A 21,421-nucleotide genomic window follows, 5' to 3' on the forward strand; every position below is an offset into this window, starting at 1 on the left:
TGAATCCTCATCATTGATCAAATCTCTGCTCTGGGCCAGGTGTTGGTGAATGACGATCTCCCCGGCACAGTTTAACCCTGTTGGCTCAACCATTACTGCCTGCTCACAATGAACCAATCAGACTTTTTCTTCTTGAAGAGTGTTTGTTGTTGTATTTATTATTCACATCCTTGATGTTTAATGGCCCTCTCTCTCTCTCTCTCTCTCTCTCTCTCTCTCTCCTCCCCCCTCTCTTTCCCTCCCTCCCCACAGGAAACAGTAGAATATGCCTTCCTAATCATCTTTACTATAGAGACCTTTATGAAGATCATAGCGTATGGTTTAGTCATGCACCAGAACTCCTACGTAAGAAACGGATGGAACATGCTGGATTTTGTCATTGTCATAGTAGGGTGAGTACCACCACTGTTTAAGTTGAAATCAATGGCTCTCCCAAGACAGAGTCATAGAGTAATTCGCACACACACACACACACACATGCATATACACACACATGAGTATTCCAGTTCCTCCTGATACCAAGGTACATCATTGCAGCCCAGTATGGACCACTGAAGGTGCACTCAAGAAAAAAATATATCCTTAAGGGTTACAAAAAGGTTATTGAACCCACTTCTTACAAAAAGACTTACAGATGCCGTATCTTAATTTGATCATTCTTTGTTTATTCAAGGTTTAAAAAGGCTCCTAAAAGTGAGTGATTTCCACTTAAAAATGTCAGACTTGATTTGCCCCAAAGAAAAATGCATCAACCCCTACAAAAATGTCCATGAATTATAATCCACCTAATAATTCGCATTTCCTGTTGCTGCAGGATTATTTTCCTGCTGTGTGAAACTGGCTCAAATTACGATACGTTATCTGTAAAGAAAAAAAAACATGTCCTATGTCACCTCTGGTCTGAGTGCTTGTTGAAGGGCATTCTGCTCATTCTTTCCTCTCATTTTTGGTGCCTTTCTGTAATGGTAGTTCATTGAATTTTTATGATATTTTTATACACTCAATATTGACAGAAACAAATATTTATATTGAGGAGTTTGTTTGCCACACAAACCAGGCGTCAGACAGACACTCATACAGCGTCTGTCTAAAACACACATTACATAGCGGTAGGCGCAATGTTGATTTTACATGTGTTTTTATTCAATTCAAACACACACACACACAACAGTATGGCCCAGAAAAGACCACTAAGATAAATCAGAGTTCTGTCACCAGAGAGCTCAGAAAGCTTCAGGGCTGTATTTTACGATGAAGTCATCTGTATCTCTGTCTGTGATCTTTGTGATATCTCTCCCCTTCCCTCTTTCCTCCCTCTCTCTTCCTCTCTCCCTCTCTCCGCAGGTTGTTCAGTGTAGTTCTGGAGGTGATAACCAAAGAGGGCGATGCCGGGGGCCAGGGGGGTAAGCCGGGAGGCTTCGACGTCAAGGCCCTCCGAGCATTCCGGGTGCTCCGCCCCCTCCGCCTTGTCTCGGGAGTACCCAGTGAGTTGCCATGGCACCAGAATATTTAATACATTTAGACTCTAGAGATGAATCATTATGTAGTAATTGATCTGTGTTTCTGATTCTAGTTCAAACTCAATCTCAAGTTTTATTGATACCCATATAGCAGCCTATACAGGCTGAAATCTATCTGGACATAACGTATACAAATACTGAATGAGTTTCCTCATAATATACTCAATGGATATATTAAATGGATGTCCTCATAGCTTTACACTGTCCCTGCTTCCATCTTGTGTGTGTGTGTGTGTGTGTGTGTGTGTGTGTGTGTCTGACCCTTCTCTCTCCATGTCTCTAGGTTTACAGGTAGTGTTGAACTCCATCATTAAAGCCATGGTTCCTCTGCTCCACATCGCTCTGCTCGTCCTCTTCGTCATCATCATCTACGCCATCATCGGCCTCGAACTCTTCATCGGCAAGATGCACGCCACCTGCTACCTGGTGGGCACCGGTAAGGGCCTGCGTCCCGTAACCGGCCTGTCTCGGTCCGTTACTTGAAGTTAAACTTTTCCCAGCTTTTGGTGCATGTCAGTACTGCATAAAAAGACAGGCTTAGGTTACCGATCGATAATTTACAATGGCTTGCGAAAGTATTCATTCCCCTAGTCATTTTTCATATGTTCTTGCCTTACAACCTGGAATTGAAATGGATTTTGGGGGGTTTGTATCATTTGATTTACACAACATGCCTACCACTTTGAAGATGCAAAATATTTTTTATTGTGAAACAAACAAGAAATAAGACAAAAAAAATCCCAAAACTTGAGTGTGCATAACTATTCACCCCCCCAGAGTCAATACTTTGTAGAGCCAGCTGCTCCAGCTCCTTCAAGTTGGATGGGTTCCGCTGGTGTACAGCAATCTTTAAGTCATACCACATATTCTCAATTGGATTGAGGTCTGGGCTTTGACTAGGTCACTCCAAGACATTTAAATGTTTCCCGTTAAACCACCTGAGTGTTGCTTTAGCAGTATGGTTAGGGTCATTGTCCTGCTGGAAAGTGAACCTCCATCCCAGTCTCAAATCTCTGGAAGACTGAAACAGGTTTCCCTCAAGAATTTCCCTGTATTTAGCTCCATCCATCATTCCTTCAATTCTGACCAGTTTCCCAGTCCCTGTCGATGAAAAACATCCCCACAGCATGATGCTGCCACCACTATGCTTCACTGTGGGAATGGCGTTCTCGGGGTGATGAGAGGTATCAGGTTTGCGCCAGACATAGCATTTTCCTTGATGGCCAAAAAGCTACATTTTAGTCTCATCTGACCAGAGTACCTTCTTCCATATGTTTGGGAACACCAACTCTTCCGTAAAGCCCAGCTCTGTGGAGTGTACGGCTTAAACACATTTTTTTCATTTCACTTCACCAATTTGTACTATTTCGTGTACGTCCATTACATGAAATCCAAATAAAAATCTATTTAAATTACAGGTTGTAATGCAACAAAATAGGAAAAATGCCAAGGGGGGTGAATACTTTTGCAAGGCACTGTATATGCAACATCAGCAGAGAGTTAGGGACTGTGGCGTGTAATGGCTGGTGTGGGTGGGTGTGTGTGTGTGTGTGTGAGAGAGAGAACGAGAGAGCCTCTGATGAGCTAGTGTGCTATGAGAATTATGTGTTAACACTGTATACATGCACACTATACCTATAGAATGTGTATCTGTAAACAAGACAAGCAAAACTGCATAACTTTTCTGTGCGTCCCAGTGCCTTTTTACACCACAGGATGTATTTGATATTCTCATATGGCAAACGCACTCTGATATCACGCATCTGATGCGATGCATCATTGTTTACTAAGTTATTTTCCGGCCTTACATCCTACCTTTCTCTCCCTTTCTCTATATGCACTAAAGGTATTCTGGCCGAGGAGGAGCCTGTTCCGTGTGCAGTGTCAGGCCATGGGCGCCAGTGCAGGATGAATGGGACTGTGTGTAGGGAAGGATGGCACGGGCCCAATGGTGGCATCACCAACTTTGACAACTTCCTGTTTGCCATGCTCACTGTTTTCCAGTGTATCACCATGGAGGGCTGGACTGATGTTCTGTACTGGGTGAGGCTGCTTTATGAACCACACCCAGCTAGCAACTAGCAAGCTATCTCTACTTACAGTAACAGAGGTTTCAACAGTGTTAGCTTAGCTTCATCGCTAACACTGGATGAGCTCCACTCAAATCCAACTTGCAGAAATAATGTACACAAACATACTCCCCTCTCTGACCTCCCACCTATTTCTCCCTCTCTCCTTAACCTGTGTCTGTACCCTACCTCTCTGCCCAATCTCTACCTCCCTTTCTCTTTCCTCCGCTTATCTCTCCCTCTCTTCTTAAACGTATCCCTCCCCCCTGCGTCTCTACTCCATCTCTCCCTCCTTTTCTCTCTCCGCCAAATGACTCTCCCTCCCTCTCTATCGGTACTGTCCTCTCTTCTCGTTCATGTGCCGGTTACTATGGTGATGCCGTGCTAATGAAGCCATGAATGGGGTGAAGGTGACATTGGGAGTGGAAGAGAGATGCAGCCACTCGACAGACATGAAAGGGATTGAGAGGGAACTGAACACGGAGGAGGAATGGGGAGATGAGATTGGCAGTTATCCACCTCATGTTCCTCATGCTCATGTTTATAACACGGAAGAGAAATGCGGAAACTATGGATACAACTTCCGCCGCGGTCGTGCATTATCATAATTCATATGCGCTCCACTAGAAACCCTGTCAATAGCATATTTCTGCATTCATTTTGTTAACTGAATCAACAACTGCAATAATGCTACTAATACAAGTTAAGACTGGGATGGATCCCCAAAGTATAAAGTGGAAGTATTCCCAAAGTCAATTCATGAGAAGAGACGGACAAACAGTACCCCACCCAGAAGGACTCATCACTGGCTGGGATACTGATATAAACCGTCTGTGACCGTCCATAAAGTGAGCCAAAATATATGCATAAATCATTGACTCTCTTGCTGTTGATGATCAGGCTATGGAAAAACTTAAAAAGCTAAGAAGCCTACCAGTATCTAAACAGCGATAAAGTTGGGACCGTTCTGGCAAAGTCCTTCGGAGACGAAGATAAGTGGATCTTCCGCAAAGCCGATGTCGAGCCGAGCCAGTCTGAGGAGCCAGTCCCACCAAGCATGGGTGCTAGCTAGCATGGAGGGCGAGGTACTGGCTGCTGGTTTCACCTGCATTGCGGTTTTGGGGAAATCCTGCTGCCACGCCACAGCGATATGTGGAAGGTGAGATTAATACCACACTAGCTAGTTAGTGGTAGCTATCTATTTCCCCCTTGTTCCTGTGTGTTCGGTTGCAGGACACACATTTCACTCATTTACTTCCCAAACTCATCTGAACTACACCTACGGGAAGTCCCGTGGGACCTTCCGCAAATAAAGAGCGCACATGATGGCACTTTAACATGTTGGGAATGCATGGCTTTCTATGAAATGTTTGTGAAGGTCAACACACATCAACAGGAAAGACTAGAGGAGGAGACGAGAATGCAGGTTTTGTCCGAGGTCTGGTGTGACGCAAGGAAGGTTCAGCAAAGAATGTGCCTGTGCTGGATACATTTGTACTAGGTCTCGGACAGTGAGGACTTGTCATTTCTTCCCGAGACCAGCTGAGTAAAAAATTATTATTATTTATTTTGTGTATGTTACACACACACACACACACACACACACACACACACACACACACACACACACACACACACACACACACACACACACACACACACACACACACACACACACACACACACACACACACACGTGCACAATACAGTTGAAGAATCCTGCTGGGGAGAAGCAAATGGTTCTTCATCCTCATCCTAAGGCTCAGACAACATTTGTGAAGACACCTGTGTGGCTGAGGAGGTGGATGGCTCATCCAATGCCAGAGGGTGCTCCAAAATATTTCAGAAGTGCCCCTGAATTTGCATTGAAATACAGTATATGAGTCTGACACCCTTAATACATTTGTTGCACAATTAAATATAAAGTTGAAGTCCGATGTTTACATACACTTCGGTTGGAGTCATTAAAACTAGTTTTTCAACCACTCCGCAAATTTCTTGTTAACAAACTATAGCTTTGGCAAGTTGGTTAGTACCTCTACTTTGTGCATGACACAAGTAATTCTTCCAACAATTGTTTACAGACAGATTATTTCACTTATAGTTCACTGTATCACAATTCCAGTGGGTCAGAGGTTTACATACACTAAGTTGACTGTGCCTTTAAACAACGTGGAACATTTCTGAAAATGATGTCATGGCTTTAGAAGCTTCTGATAGGCTAATTGACATTATTTGAGTCAATTGGAGGTGTACCTGTGGATGTATTTCAAGGGCTACCTTCAAACTCAGTGCCTCCTTGCTTGATATCATGGGAAAACCTAAAGAAATCCGCCAAGACATCAGAAAAAAATTGTAGACCTCCACAAGGCTGGTTCATCCTTGGGAGCAATTTCCAAACGCCTGAAGGTACCACGTTCATCTGTACAAACAATAGTACGCATGTATAAACACCATGGGACCACGAAGCCCTCTCATACTGCTCAAGAAGGAGACGCGTTCGTTCTGTCTTCTAGAGATGAACATACTTTGGTGCGAAAAGTGCAAATCAATCCCAGAACAACAGCAAAGGACCTTGTGATGATGCTGGCGGAAACAGGTACAAAAGTATTTATATCCACAGTAAAATAAATCCTATATCGACATAACCTGAAAGGCCGCACAGCAAGGAAGAAGCCACTGCTCCAAAACCGCCATAAAAAAGCCAGACTACGGTTTGCAACGGCACATGGGGACAAAGATCATACTATTTGGAGAAATGTCCTCTGGTCTGATGAAACAAAAATAGAATTGTTTGGCCATAATGACTACTGTTATGTTTGGAAGAAATCGGGGGAGGCTTGCAAGCCGAAGAACACCATCCCAACTGTGAAGCACGGGGGTGACAGCATCATGTTGTAGATGTGCTTTGCTGCAGGAGGGACTGGTGCACTTCACAAACTAGATGGCATCATGAGGGAGGATAATTATGTGGATATATTGAAGCAACATCTCAAGACATCAGTCAGGAAGTTCAAGCTTGACAATGACCCCAAGCAGCGGGTATTGCTTATACACACTTCGTAATCCCTACTGATGCGTATCAAAGTAGTGTTGTGGAGGTACACAACTTATCAATTACAGTACAATCGAGAAATTATGCACAATTGCAAAGCACAGTGAAATATATTTACATGGGCGCTGCACACAGCCTAGTTTCAGGGCAATATCATCTGCAGGCAGCAAGAGTCTGCAGCTCCCACCTGGTTTTGGCATGGAGCAGCTCACAGAAGAATGGCATTGGTAGCTGGTAGGGTTGAAATGACGTTTCAACTTATGAGATCTACCAGTAAATTCTAACTAAGGCAACAATGGGTACGCAAACCAGGTATTGAAAAGGTTTAGTCCGAAGTGTTGGTTAGTAGGCTATTTGTGATGTGCAATTGTCATCATGCACTGTTTGCTTCAGGGGCGTAGAGATGGACGGGCCAATCCAATCAGATTGATGTGGCTTAAGCATTTTTGTGGACTTAGACCATCAACTGTTGTCTTTTTTCTAGTGGGAAAATAATCTGAAAAATATAGGAAAACTCATTAAAAAAAACATAGGAAAACATAGGAATTTTCACACAGGGTGCCTTTCCTTTGCTTGGGCAGGCCGTTTTTGGCAAAATGTGAGTATACCCACTAATCCAGGCATCACTACACCACTACATAGAGCTGAAGGAAAGACAGCAGTCGCACACAGCATGATGTTAAAGGATAACCAGTCCATAAACTCAGACATAATAAGCCAGTAGGTCCCAATCATAAGAATACAAAAACACAACCATTAAGCATTTCCCAATCGAAATGTACAACTTCCCATTGCAAAAAACATTTCACATTTAGCCCCCCCCCCCCCCCCCCAAAGTAACCATTGACCTATAGTTTCAAGTGGTACTGACAGCGCTTTAACGACTTTGCAGAAATGAAACAAACAGACAATAATAATATCAGTAAAAAAGATCAAATTCCCAGTTTATGCTACAAAACTAACTTTAGTTTTAAAAATCGGTTATATTTGACTCAACGTTCCATGACGTACATTAAGGCAGTTGGCAGAATAGATGAATGCAGTTCAATGCATAATTCATATATTCACCAATACATTTCTTGGTAGTCCAAAAAATATTGCTTTCAGGTTGTAAATCACAACTGGCCTGGTACCTTGTTTGCTGCCTCCTGTCGGGATGCACTGCTTCAGTTTCCATGACTCAATATTCTGGACAAAAACAAACCAATGTAACTACGGCTGGGAATTTCAAAACAATCAAACTACCAAGGGCAAATTTAACATTGATATGACCCTTTACTCAGTACTTTGTTGAAGCACCTTAGGCAGCGATTACAGCGTCAAGTCTTCTTGGGTATGACACGACAAGCTTGGCACACCGTTATTTGGGGAGTTTGCCCCATTCTTCTCTGCAGATCCTCTTAAGCTCTGTCCGGCTTGGATGGGGAGTGTCACTGCACAGCTATGTTCAGATCTCTCCAGAGTTGTTTGATTGGGTTCAAGTCCGGACTCTGGCTTGGCCACTCAATGACAATCAGAGACTTGTCCAAAAGCCACTCCTGCGTTTTCTTGGCTGTGTGCTTAGGATTGTTGCCCTGTTGGAAGGTGAACCTTCGTCCCAGTCTGAGATCCTGAGTGCTCTGGAGCAGGTTTTCATCAAGGATCTCTCTGTACTTTGCTCCGTTCATCTTTCCCTCTATCCTGACTAGTCTCCCAGTCCCTGCCACTGAAAAAAATCCACACAGCATGATGCTGCCACAACCATGCTTCGCCATAGGGATGGTGCCAGGTCTCCTCCAGACGTGACGCTTGGCATTCAGGCCAAAGAGTTCAATCTTGGTTTCATCAAACTAGAGAATCTTTTTTCTCATGGCCTGAGAGTCCTTCACTCCAAGTGGGCTGTCATGTGCCTTTTTACTGAGGAGTGTCTTCCGTCTGGCCACTCTACCATAAAGGCCTGATTGGTGGAGTGCTGCAGAGATGGTTGTCCTTCTGGAAGGTTCTCCCATCTCCACAGAGGAATTCTGGAGCTCTGTCAGAGTGACCATCAGGTTATTGATCAACTCCCTGACCAAGGCCCTTCTCCCCCAATTGCTCAGTTTGGCCGGGCAGCCAGCTCTAGGAATAGAGTCTTGGTGGTTCCAAACTTCTTCCATTTAAGAATGACGGAGGCCACTGTGTTCTTGGGGACCTTCGATGCTGCAGACATTTTTTGGTAATCTTCCCTAGATCTGTGCCTTGACACAATCCTGTATCGGAGCTCTACGGACAATTTCTTTGGCCTCATGGCTTGGATTTTGCTCTGACATGCACAGTCAATGATGGGATCTTATATAGATAGGTGTGTGCCTTTTCAAATAATGTCCAATCAATTGAATTTACCACAAGAGGACTTCAATCAAGTTGTCGAAACATCTCAAGGATGATCAATGAAAATAATGTAAATAAGGCATCCTTTTTATTTTATTTTATACATTTGCAAAAATTTGGAAAAATCTGTTTTCACTTTGTCATTATGGGGTATTGTGTGTAAAAAATGCATTTTTTAAAATTCATTTTATAATAAGGCTGTAACGTAACAAAATGTCGAAAAAAATCAAGGGATCTGAATACTTTCCGAATGCACTGTATGTAACAAGCTAAAAACACAGAGCCTAACATTAGCTAGATAGCTAGCTATCTGCCAGGAGGATGTCATGTTATGCCATTGGAGAAGTTGGTGAGTGAGTGACTTTTCCCCCTCATATCGTTTTTTGGTGGCTATACAAAGCTAGAGATAACAGATGTAATATGAATATGACAGGTGTCAGTCATCGTAGGCAAAGAAAGTAATAGTTAGTCAAGAACGCCCTGCTACGGCGAGTAAAATGGTTAGATTTTTCTCATTTGTCTGGAAATAGCTAGTTAGCCAACTTTAGCCAGTTAGCTTGGGTGCTTGGTTGGGACAAGCATGCATTGGCAGGCAAGCTGCAGAAGGACGAGGAGGCTACAATTCCCCAATTGTTTATCAGTGCAATTTTGACGGCCAACAAGCTGAAAAAGTTTGAGAGGGTTTATCTAATGTTCCTTTGTTAGATTTTAGCTTATCTTGCTCTGGCTAGCATTAGTTGTTGATTTTGTTGATGTGCATAACTGAGGGAGAGAGACTACATTTTCACGGTTGTTTTATCAATAGGACTGTACATTTCCCAAACTTTCTAAGAATTTATGAAAACGTGAAAATAAATATATCTAAGTGGTCGCTTGTCAGAATTTTTGTGTCATATTCATCCTGGAGATGTATATGAAAATATTTTAATATGATTTCATGTACGCTAAACTGCTGTCAGTTCCACTTTAAATGCAACAATGTTTCACACACAAGTTATTTTTCAAAGAAATGGCTTACAGCTAGCGCACTGCAGTAAAAAAGCACAGTTCCATTCACCAGATGATGATAATTTGAAATTTACCGTCTTTTTGAAAAGGGAAGAGCTAACAAATTAGCAACAACATCCTCTTTGATAACACCTGCTGCAAACTAGCCGACAACAAAATCTTGCTAGCTAGACCGTGGGAAAACTAATGCTCGCTATTGAACAATGACCTGTTGCCCTTCAAGGCAGAAGTTTCCATACGTTTTTGTAAAAATGGGCCCACCCACTAAGTCAAAATGAGATTGGTTAATTCTACTGTCACTCCAAAATTTGCCCTAATACAGTTGAACGGCAGATGCCTTTTTCTAGCTTCTGATGGCCTAGCCAATGGCTGACTAAGTTAACTAGATTTACCTCCCCGGAGACCAGCAATGAAACATTTTGATTGGATCTTTTTCGTCTTCAGCTTGAACTCTTTTAAAACAAAACATATTTGAAAATAATAATAATAATATTATAATCTTCTCTGAAGATGTAGATTGTTCCTCACTGTGTTAGGGTTAGTAATCATTTGTAGAGTGGCTCTATTTTCCCTGCATTTCTTCACTATTCTGAATGTATAAAGAATCCATATGTTCTGAAATATGAACACAACACTGCTGTGCGCATCACCACCAATTCTGCAAAATTCATCCACAAACACTTGTATTCTTTCTTCCGGGGAAACATGGCCACCAAACATGGAAAGGAGAATGAGATTTGTGCAGGCTCAGGAGTTTGAGGTGGCTCAAATAGGTCTGGTGGTCTGCCCAGAGGAGCCATGGCTGGCAGCCAGTCCAGGCGGCATTGTAGACGACAGAGCTGCTGGAAATGAAGTGTCCAGTGACCAACTCACTTGTCCAATCCCTGCATGAGAGAAGAGGAGATGTCACTGAGATAGGAGGGAGAATTTGTGATGCAGACCAATGGGCCAAAGTGGTACTACTTAAAAGTTCAGCTGTGGATGTACTGCACAAAAACCACCTCATCAGTGGACCCCATATGAACAGATAATACTGGACATACCGTTTGACAACAAATTCACAAGGCAGCAAGTAGAATGACCCTGACTGTTCTGCTTTGGACATATGCTGCCTTTTTTGGGAGATGAGTTTTCTCAGGGCAGACTGCGGCTATGACAGAAATATCTGGACATTCTCAAGAGCTAGATGCCAAAGATGTGTGATGGGGTAAAATGACACAATCTGTTTTAAAAAGGGTTAATTCATGGAAATCTCCTTCCATTGTTTGATTTAATCTCTGTCTTCAATCCGCCCTGATAATACACCACAGTATTTTATAATGTTTATGCCGTAATATAATATGCGTGTTCTGATGTCATATTAAACTTATTACAGCGCAAACAAGAAACTATGTTTAATCTTTTTGCACTTGTTTATTACTATGTCACATTGTCTAAGTAGATGTAGGAAGTAACATTATCACATTTCTCACATTCAATAAGTAAATAACATTTCAAAAGTTAGGATCAGAAAATCAAATCAAATCAAATAAATGTATATAGCCCTTCGTACATCAGCTGATATCTCAAAGTGCTGTACAGAAACCCAGCCTAAAACCCCAAAACAGCAAGCAATGCAGGTGTAGAAGCACGGTGGCTAGGAAAAACTCCCTAGCTAGGAAGAAACCTAGAGAGGAACCAGGCTATGTGGGGTGGCCAGTCCTCTTCTGGCTGTGCCGGGTGGAGATTATAGCAAAACATGGCCAAGATGTTCAAATGTTCATAAATGACCAGCATGGTCCAATAATAATAAAGCAGAACAGTTGAAACTGGAGCAGCAGCACGGCCAGGTGGACTGGGGACAGCAAGGAGTCATCATTTCAGATAGTCCTGAGGCATGGTCCTAGGGCTCAGGTCCTCCGAGAGAGAGAAAGAAAGAGAGAAAGAGAGAATTAGAGAGAGCACACTTAAATTACACCGAATAGGACAGGAGAAGTACTCCAGATATAACAAACGGACCCTAGCCCCCGACACATAAACTACTGCAGCATAAATACTGGAGGCTGAGACAGGAGGGGTCAGGAGACACTGTGGCCCCATCCGAGGGCACCCCCGGACAGGGCCAAAAGTATGTACAAACAACATATTTACAGTAGTAGTCTTCCAGACTCTCACCACCTGTTTGTATCACAGCCAGTTTAGTATACGACTGGCCACGTTGTTGGTTGTTTACCAGTTTCCCCTCTCAGGTTCACCAGCACGGATTTTCCGGATTTTGTTGGTACTTTGGTGTCAGACTGATGGGGATAGTTTGTGAAAGGATCTTGGGAACACCTTCAAGCGCCCGATTGCGCGTTCGACATATATCCTGCCATTTTGCCATCTGCGAGTTGACCTCCCTTGTGTGTGAAACAGGAACGTTCAGATGAAACACCCTGTACGGCAGAACACAGACTGTTGAGGAGACACGCTCCTATATTGTATTATTGTAAATGTGTAAATATGGAGAAATGTACATTTGTATGATGTATTACTTGATTAATGGTGTATTGTTTTAGTCCTGTTTGAACCCTAGGCAGCAGCTAATTGAGGATCCTAATAAATACTAATACGTACTAAGGGGCAGGCAGACACACGCTCAGGAATCTGCATCACCACATCTTGCTTATGCATGAACTAACGTTAGCTATAACATAACTACAATTGCCTGTTGATCACGATTCCGCTCGGTTGTACCCAAGGTACAATTCTGGATAGGGGTGTTCCATGGTGGGTTGCTTGTTGAGGAAGTGGAATGAGCGCACACAAACAAGTTGTTTGGTGGCTTCTTCAGATTAAAGCCCTCAGCCATTTTGTCTTGTCAACTTCAGTCAGGAGCATCTTGTGAAAAGAAAACCAAGGTGGGCATGAACATTTTGCCGTAGCCTGTGGCTTGTGGTTGAAACATTCCTGTCTTGACCACTCCTGTAGTTTCTTCCGGGAATTGTTGCACCCACGAACTGCACAGGTAGTTCCAGAAAACCCTGTGGTTATAGCTAGCTAGTAGCGGCTAACTCTGACGCTAGTAGCTTAATAGCTTACGTTAGCGAACTTGAATGAAATAAATCTACAATCACACTTGTTCACTAACACTTATACTTGGCTTTTATACTGTATAAATTTACCTCTTCTAACAATTAACAAAATGTTTTTCAAACGCTGGGAAAGTAGCTGATGTAAAGTTAAGTTTGCCGCTGGCGCGCTGCAGTAAAGTAAAGCAGAAGTCGAATCCATTACTTCCTTATAGCAGTGGTGGGCAATCTTTTCTGTGTGGGTGCAGGCTTTTGCTCCAGCCAAAACAAAAACACAACTAGATGTATAGTGTTCATCAACAAATGAGCTGTGTTACTGTTATGGCTACATCTGTTACGAGTAAATGAGTGAAGAGGTGTGGAGTCAGGCGCAGAGAGCAAAGGATGTGGGAAAAACAACACGCTTTAATGTCCTGGAAACATAACATGTACAAAAGTGGAAACACAAATGAACAGAAATATAAACGGACAGCGTGAAACCCAAATGCCAACAAAATACACTCAAACAAAGAAACAGGAGAACAAGCCCGCACGAAACAGAAGCGGGCTGAACAGACTATATATAACCCTATCCTAACAACCAAACAAGAAACAGGTGATACCAATTAGACAGAACTAAACGAACACAGAACAACGGATCAGCGATAGCTAGTAGACCGGCGACGACGACCGCCGAGCGCCACCCGAACAAGAAGGGGAGTCACCTTCGGTAATATTCGTGACAACATCAAAAGCCTGCACCCACACTAGTCTTAGAGAGAGAGAGAGAGTCACTGCAAAGAGAGATGCCAGGGATCATCTGTAGTTACTGGTGTAATAGTTTCCATCGACAAACTTAATAGCTGTGAGTTTTTATGGCGGCCTGTAATCTGTACTTCTATTAGGGGCTAAATGATGTATTGTCCTCTGAACTGTGACTGTCAATGTCGTTGTTTCAGATGAACGATGCCATGGGTTCTGAGCTACCCTGGGTCTACTTCGTCAGTCTGGTCATCTTCGGTTCCTTCTTTGTTCTCAACCTGGTTCTGGGAGTGTTAAGCGGGTAAGATATCCGAGCATTGCTAACACATACACGTACGCACCCACACACATGGAGGGGAAATGTTTCTAAGTGTGTGTGTGTGTGTGTGTGTGTGTGTGCGTGTGTGTCCGTCCACAGAGAGTTCTCCAAGGAGAGAGAGAAGGCCAAGGCTCGTGGAGACTTCCAGAAGCTGAGAGAGAAGCAGCAGCTGGAGGAGGATCTGAAGGGCTACCTGGACTGGATCACTCAGGCCGAGGATATCGACCCTGAGAATGACGAGGAGGGGGACGAGGAGGGGGGCAAACGCAATCGTGAGTCGCCTACCTCGGGCACTCCCTTCACATCACATTCCCATCTCTTCACCTCTACCCTGTAAGGGGCACCTGTGGTTCAGAGACAGGGACAAAGGTCTAGTTTTGAAACCCACATGGCTCTGACAATTGGATTTCCTTTGACATAAAAAGTGAGGTAACAGTGCTAATCTTCCCTATTCAAGGTGGAGCCCAGAGAGAGAAGAGTTTAGCTTTAAATGGTGGGATGTTGGGAATGTGTTTCTATACGGCAAAATGAATGCATGTCCAGCATTGGCATTCTGCTGCTGCGGTCTTGTTCCATGCTGTTGCTTTTATTTTTTCATCCCTGTGGTTATCATCTAAGACTATTGTGTTAGATCAGTGGTAAATATACATATTTAACACTACAGTAGCCTGTAGGTTTTTGAGTCTTTGCAGTAATGAATGTTGGTTCCCCCACACACACACAAACACACACCAGTGGCGGTCAGTGCCGTTTATGATGAGGGAGGACAATTATTTTTTTCACAAGCATGGCCTTATTTCTATTACAGCATATTGGATGACTGTCATTTAGATTTCATTCACCCAGTGCAATGTAACATAGATAGGTTTAGGCCACTACGTGATACTCAAATGTTCCCCTATACCCATCGTGAGGTTGTTACAACCTAGCCTATGAATGAAAGTTTACAACGTAGCTGCTCACAGGTCGAGAGAAAATGTCATGGTGACAGACAGTGACACATTCAATACCGCCTTGCATACTCTTGCCTGCATCTAGCTGATCTAGGGTGTAATCATTAGTCCAACAGTTGCAAACGAGAGTTTCTATTGGACAAATTCAGGTATGTTATGGACTTCGATGCACAACACATCAGAAGTATATGACCAGGCGACAAAACCTTTCCAAGCCAAACCATATCCTAACCGCTACACACAGCCTACATCGTTGTCCCCGTATTAGCTAAAGTAGCGTCCTTGTCAACATAGCTAGTATAACTAATGCATTAGTAAACCCCCTACAATCATGCAGTGACGTTTCAGTCACTAAGCAGTATAGCGGTTACACTGGCGGGTCACGGTGGAAATAAAATTCATAAAACCAAAAGCTTACCTTGACTTGAAAGAGTTCCAGTGTTGTGTTGGATAGTCATAGCCAGCTAGCTAACATAGCATCCCTCTCTTTGAACCGGGTGTTTTTAGTAGGCTAAACTAGCTTTGTGCATTCGCATTCGTTAAACTGAAAGTGAAAAAAAATACAATCTCTCTTGCTCTCTTGCTTCTTACTTTTTGAAGAAATTATTTGTTCAAAACTGTTCAACTATTGTCTTTCTCTCTATTTGAGTCAACCACTCACCACATTTTATGCACTGCAGTTCTAGCTAGCTGTAGCTTATGCTTTCAGTACTAGATTAATTGTCTGATCCTTTGATTGGGTGGACAACATGTCAGTTCATGCTGCAAGAGCTCTGATAGGTTGGAGAACAGCCTCCGGAAGTTGTCATAATTACTTTGTAAGTCTATGGAAGGGGGTGAGAACCAAGAGCCTCCTAGGTTTTGTATTGAAGTCAATGTACCAAGAGGAGGACGGAAGCTAGCTGTCCTCCGGCTACACAATGGTGCTACCCTACAGAGTGCTGTTGAGGCTACTGTAGACCTTCATTCCAAAAAGTGTGATTGAATCAATTATTTGGTGACGTGAATATATAATTTCTATAGTTTTATCTAAAAATGATAACTTTTTAATGTTTTACCATTTTTATGAAATTCACTGAGGAGGATGGTCCTCCCCTTCCTACTCTGAGGAGCCTCCACTGACACACACTTATTGTCAGCCCCTGCCTGTGTGCTCAATCTGTGCAGTGCAGGGTGGTCAATGGCGGGATTGATGATGATATTACTTTTATGTGAAAGAAAGAGAGAGTAATTCAAATCCTTTTTATTTAAGTATGACGCGTGGTGGGAGGAGACGACACAGCACTTCCTGTTTGAATGAGACACTCACTGGGCATAGATATTGTTACAGACAGACAGACGGACAGTGTGTGTGTGCGCGCACATGCGTGTTTCAATGTTGAGCGAGAGAGAGAGAGCGGCTCTAATTGAGATATCAGTCTCATCTGGGCCATTATTAAAAGACATAATAGGCACATCAGACATGTTGTCGTTGTTCTGTTTTTGTAATTGTTCTGCCCCCCCCCCCCACACACACACACACAATGCATGACTCATCTATTCCCAGATGTCCATCTTTAGTGCTGATATAATTCAGTGAGTATGCTGCTGAGGCTCAGAGAGATAGAGATATGTTTGATCTGTCATTAGCTATAATGCCTGGTGGAGATATGTTTGATCTGTCATTAGCTATAATGCCTGGTGGAGATATGTTTGATCTGTCATTAGCTATAATGCCTGGTGGAGATATGTTTGATCTGTAATAAATTCTAAAGCCTGTGAGATCTAGTGAGTTAGACTAAAGCATGCCAGAAGGTTTGAGTGCCTCATTGGCCATCGACTGTATTAGCGGCACACTCACTCTCTCACTATTGGCCTGTACATGGTCGCTACATGATGTACTGTTTCTTATCGAGTGTGCGTGGGACATCAGTTAACCTGGTGTCAATTCTAAACCAAATAACAGGAAATACTACCACAGTGTCCAGTGTCTTATCATGATCAGGATAACCCAATCAAACTGTCCTCAATAATTGTAGGTTCATGCTAGAACACTTCATGTCAGAGGGCGTATGTATACGTGGTCAGTAGCAGTGTTGCACATGCTTTAGTTTACACCCAAGTGGGAAGTATGTTAGTCTGTGATTTCTGAATGGGTTTTCTTGGCAAAGATCACTCAGTTGTAGAATCACTTGAGGCCTCGAGGTGTCTGTGTGAGGTCTGGGAAAAGAGAGAGACGAGTGTTTGGAACAACCCCCCTCACTGTGTTAGACTGTTGGCTCTCTCTATGTCACTTGTCTGTGTCTGGTGTCTAGCTGCCGTGCTGCATACATGGCGTGTTCGTCGTAGAGTTAAACTGTGTGTGACCCAGCCGATACTAATCAATGTCCTTCTTCCTCTTCTCTACCTTTACTCTTCAACGGCTTTATTACTCATTCTTCTTCTGTCCTGTCTTCTAGTTCTTGGCTTCTCTTCTCTTTCATCTCTTCTGTCTTCCTTAGTGCTCCTCTAGTCTCTTCTTAATGTGCTGATATTCTGTGGTGGATGTCTATTGTCTATTGTTCCCTCTTCTTCGCTGGTGACTCGCTGTGCCCTCTGCTGTCTGAATGTATGTACTGCGTGCATTTTAAACACCAAGGGGTGACACTGGCTGAGCTCATGGAGAAGAAGAAAGGGACGTTTGGCTGGTTCAGCCAGTCCACAGAGTCACATGGTAAATTGTGCTGTGTGTGTGTGTGTGTGTGTGTGTGTGTGTGTGTGTGTGTGTGTGTTTTGCCCTCCCTTATTTCCTTGCTTGTGCTTTGCTACTGGCTTGATGTATGCTCCTCCATTTTTTTGCGTTCAATCACCTTTACTCACTCAGCCTCTTCGTTAGATCTTGTTCTCATTTTGTCCCGAGTCTTTGATGAAGTAGTGAGTGGGTGGATTTGTGGATTAAACATCAGAAGTACATGAGAGACAACCAGCAGGTTTTAGGCTTCTAGAGGTTACGAGAGGCCATGTGCATGTTGTAGCCTAGAATTCTCTAGAAATGGACCAAAGGTGAATAATGTATGTATTGTCTGCAGAATACATTGACATGTTGACTATGGAAAGGGTATGCATATTTGTAAATCGGTCAACAGAGATAGATTGCAATGTAAACATCCATTGTGTGGTCATTTCGATGTCATTCATTGTCATTATTGTTTTCTTCCATTTCTGTGCGTTGTGGTTTGGATTTTTCCTTTCGATGTTCTGTGGAGTATTTTTGAACCCTGTACTTGAGCATATGGTTTGTACAGCATCTGCACAGACCCACTAGTATAACGCTTTGAGCCTCTTTAGAAACCACACTATTGTCATCCCATTCACATAGTAAACAACATGGATGATCTGTGCAGGTGCTGCACTGTCTGCCTCTGAGTCAGCCCTGACTGTCAGTGACAGTCCTCAAAGAGCCCTGTGCTTAATCCTGAGGCTATGAAATCATGACACGGTTACTAGATTTAAGCCATAGAACCGAAAGCACTCGCCCATAAGGGTTCTTTAGGTCTGAAACTCAGAGCCATCGTTCGATTGGATCTCACCTTACTTCCTGTGTTTGTGTGATGTCACAGCAAGCGTGCCTGCCAGCGAGACAGAGTCTGTGAACACTGACAACCCCAATGGAGAGGACGATAAGGCTAACTGCTGTGGACCACACTGGTGAGTCTGTCCGTCTGTCAAGGTTCAAGATTCCTTTATGCCTGGATCGACTATTAGCTTGAAAAGCTACTGTAATACGTCATTCATGCAAATGGATATTAACAATATGATTTTTAATTTTCCCAGTCAAAAAATTACTAAATCAAAGTACAGGTCAGTTCTCTGTCAGTACTATATGTCATGAATTTTCTTTGCATGGTCCTGGCATTGTGGAGACTCATCGTTACGCGCTTGTGTTCCCCCCCACACACACACTCCGTTCCCCCTGATCAGTCACTGCACTCCTGCCCATGTCCTCTTCATCATCACCACATTCTCATCATCACAATCATTATATCTCTGCCTTTTGTTTAGTCTGTGACACTTAGATTTGAGATCTTCTCTCTTAACAAGCATGATTTCATTACAGTTCACAATTAACCTGTGCAAGAAATCCTGTGTGGACATAACACCACTTCCTAGTTCGAGTCAGATTGTGACATCACTTCCTCTCCCTTGCAGTCGGCGATGGCGTCACTGGAACCGGTTCTGCCGCAGGAAGTGTCGTGCTGCCGTGAAGTCGGTGTCTTTCTATTGGCTGGTGATCATCCTGGTGTTTCTGAACACGCTCACCATCTCGTCAGAGCACTACAACCAGCCTGACTGGCTCACGGAAGTACAGGGTGGGTAGAGGGTCAAAATACTATTTCCCAATTACATACCCTCAGCATAATATGCACTTTACAGTGTCCTTTGCAGGAACCCAGTATACATCCTATGGTCTGTATGAATCGTACAATCTGCAACATTATTGTACTACAGTGTCCTTGATAATCTGACGATACCCGTGACATAGCCAATAAAATGTTTGTGTTTTTAAAACCAGATACTGTATATCTGCAGCATATTGTAACCCTTCCTACCAGATCCCCCATAGCAATGATCTTTGTAACTGGAACGTGTTGTACTGCAATGTCTACATGCTGATGTCCGCTGCTCTCCAGATGTGGCCAACAAGGTTCTGCTGGCTTTGTTCACGTGTGAGATGCTGGTGAAGATGTACAGTCTGGGCCTGCAGGCCTACTTCGTGTCCCTGTTCAACCGCTTCGACTGCTTCGTGGTGTGTGGCGGCATCGTGGAGACCATCCTGGTGGAGCTGGCCGTCATGTCTCCTCTGGGCATCTCTGTGTTCCGTTGTGTCCGCCTGCTACGCATCTTCAAGGTCACACGGTGAGACTGGGAGAGGCTGGACATAGACTGATGTTGTGGAGGTGTATTATGGGTAAAATGTTTGCCTCTGTGATACTTTCACCTCGTATCTTGTTCTTTACTTACTGGTTTGATTTGTCATATACTGTTGGAAGAATGTATTTCGGTGTCTAGGTTTGTGTGTGCATGTGTGTGTTTGTATGTTGTGCATTCATCTTAACCTCTCTAGGGTACGTGGGACGATAGCGTCCCACCTCGTCAACAGCCAGTGAAACTGCAGGGCGCCAAATTCAAAACAACAGAAATCCCATAATTAAAATTCCTCAAACATACAAGTATTTTACACCATTTTAAAGATACACTTGTTGTAAATCCAGCCACAGTGTCCGATTTCAAAAAGGCTTTACGACGAAAGCAAACCAAACGATTATGTTATGTGAGTGCCTATTCACAGAATAACACAGCCATTTTTCCAGCCAAAGAGAGGATTCACAAAAAGCAGAAATATAGATTAAATGAATCACTAACCTTTGATGATCTTCATCAGATGACACTCATAGGACTTCATGTTACACAATACATGTATGTTTTGTTCGGTAAAGTTCATATTTATATCTGAGTTTACATTGGCTCGTTGTGGTCAGAAATGCATTGTCTCAAACAAACATCCGGTGAAAGTGCAGAGAGCCACATACAGACAGAAATACTCATTATAAACATTGATAAACTATACAAGTGTTTTCATGGAAATATAGATAAACTTCTCCTTAATGCAACCGCTGTGTCAGATTTCAAAAATGCTTTACGGCGAAAGCACACTTTGCGATTATGTTAGCCAGCCACAGAAACGCATACAGCCATTTTCCAGCCAAGGAGTGTCACAAAAGTCAGAAATAGCATTAAAATTAATCACATACCTTTGATGATCTTCATCTGGTGGCACTCCCAGGTCACCATGTTAGACAATAAATGTTCGCTTTGTTCGATAATGTCCCTCTTTATGAGCAACAACCTCCTTTTTGTTCGCACGTTTTGTCCAGTAATCCGAATGCAGAAGGCACTAATTCCAGGACGAAAAGTTTTTTAAAAAGTACAATAAAAATTAGTAGAAACATGCCAAACAATGTTTAAAATCAATCCTCCGGTTGTTTTTGCCATAAATAATAAATAATATTTCAACTGGACAAAAGCTTCGTCAATAGGAAAAGAGAAACAAGAAAGGTGCGTTCACGATCAGGGCGCATGGCTGATGAATGGAAATTTCCACTGGTCACTGATTGAAAGTGCTATATCTCCCTCATTTTTCAGAGTAAAAGCCTGAAACAATGCCCAAAGACTGGTTACACGTAGAGGAAGGTACAGAGCTCATGAACTGGGTCCTAAGTCTTTGTATGGTGGATAGGCTTTCAATGGAAAAACACCCTTTCAAAATAATAGTACTTCCTGGTTGGAGTTTCCTCAGTTTTTCGCCTGCCATATCAGTTCTGTTATACTCACAGACAT

At 43.0% G+C, this 21,421-nt stretch overlaps 1 protein-coding gene across 1 annotated transcript in view; it reads left to right on the forward strand.

The window, feature by feature from the left end:
• The first annotated feature begins 257 nt into the window (after window positions 1-257).
• Window positions 258-21,421, forward strand: part of LOC115131954 (voltage-dependent L-type calcium channel subunit alpha-1D-like) — a 53,009-nt gene continuing 31,845 nt past the window's right edge. Inside the window, 9 exon segments of the mRNA XM_029664072.2 lie at window positions 258-392; window positions 1,345-1,484; window positions 1,804-1,956; window positions 3,367-3,563; window positions 13,990-14,093; window positions 14,211-14,383; window positions 18,643-18,730; window positions 19,232-19,392; window positions 19,714-19,939. Coding sequence (XP_029519932.2) covers window positions 301-392; window positions 1,345-1,484; window positions 1,804-1,956; window positions 3,367-3,563; window positions 13,990-14,093; window positions 14,211-14,383; window positions 18,643-18,730; window positions 19,232-19,392; window positions 19,714-19,939 — 1,334 coding nt within the window. The 5' untranslated portion in view covers window positions 258-300.

Source organism: Oncorhynchus nerka, linkage group LG7 (assembly GCF_034236695.1).
Source record: "Oncorhynchus nerka isolate Pitt River linkage group LG7, Oner_Uvic_2.0, whole genome shotgun sequence".
NCBI lineage: Eukaryota > Metazoa > Chordata > Actinopteri > Salmoniformes > Salmonidae > Oncorhynchus > Oncorhynchus nerka.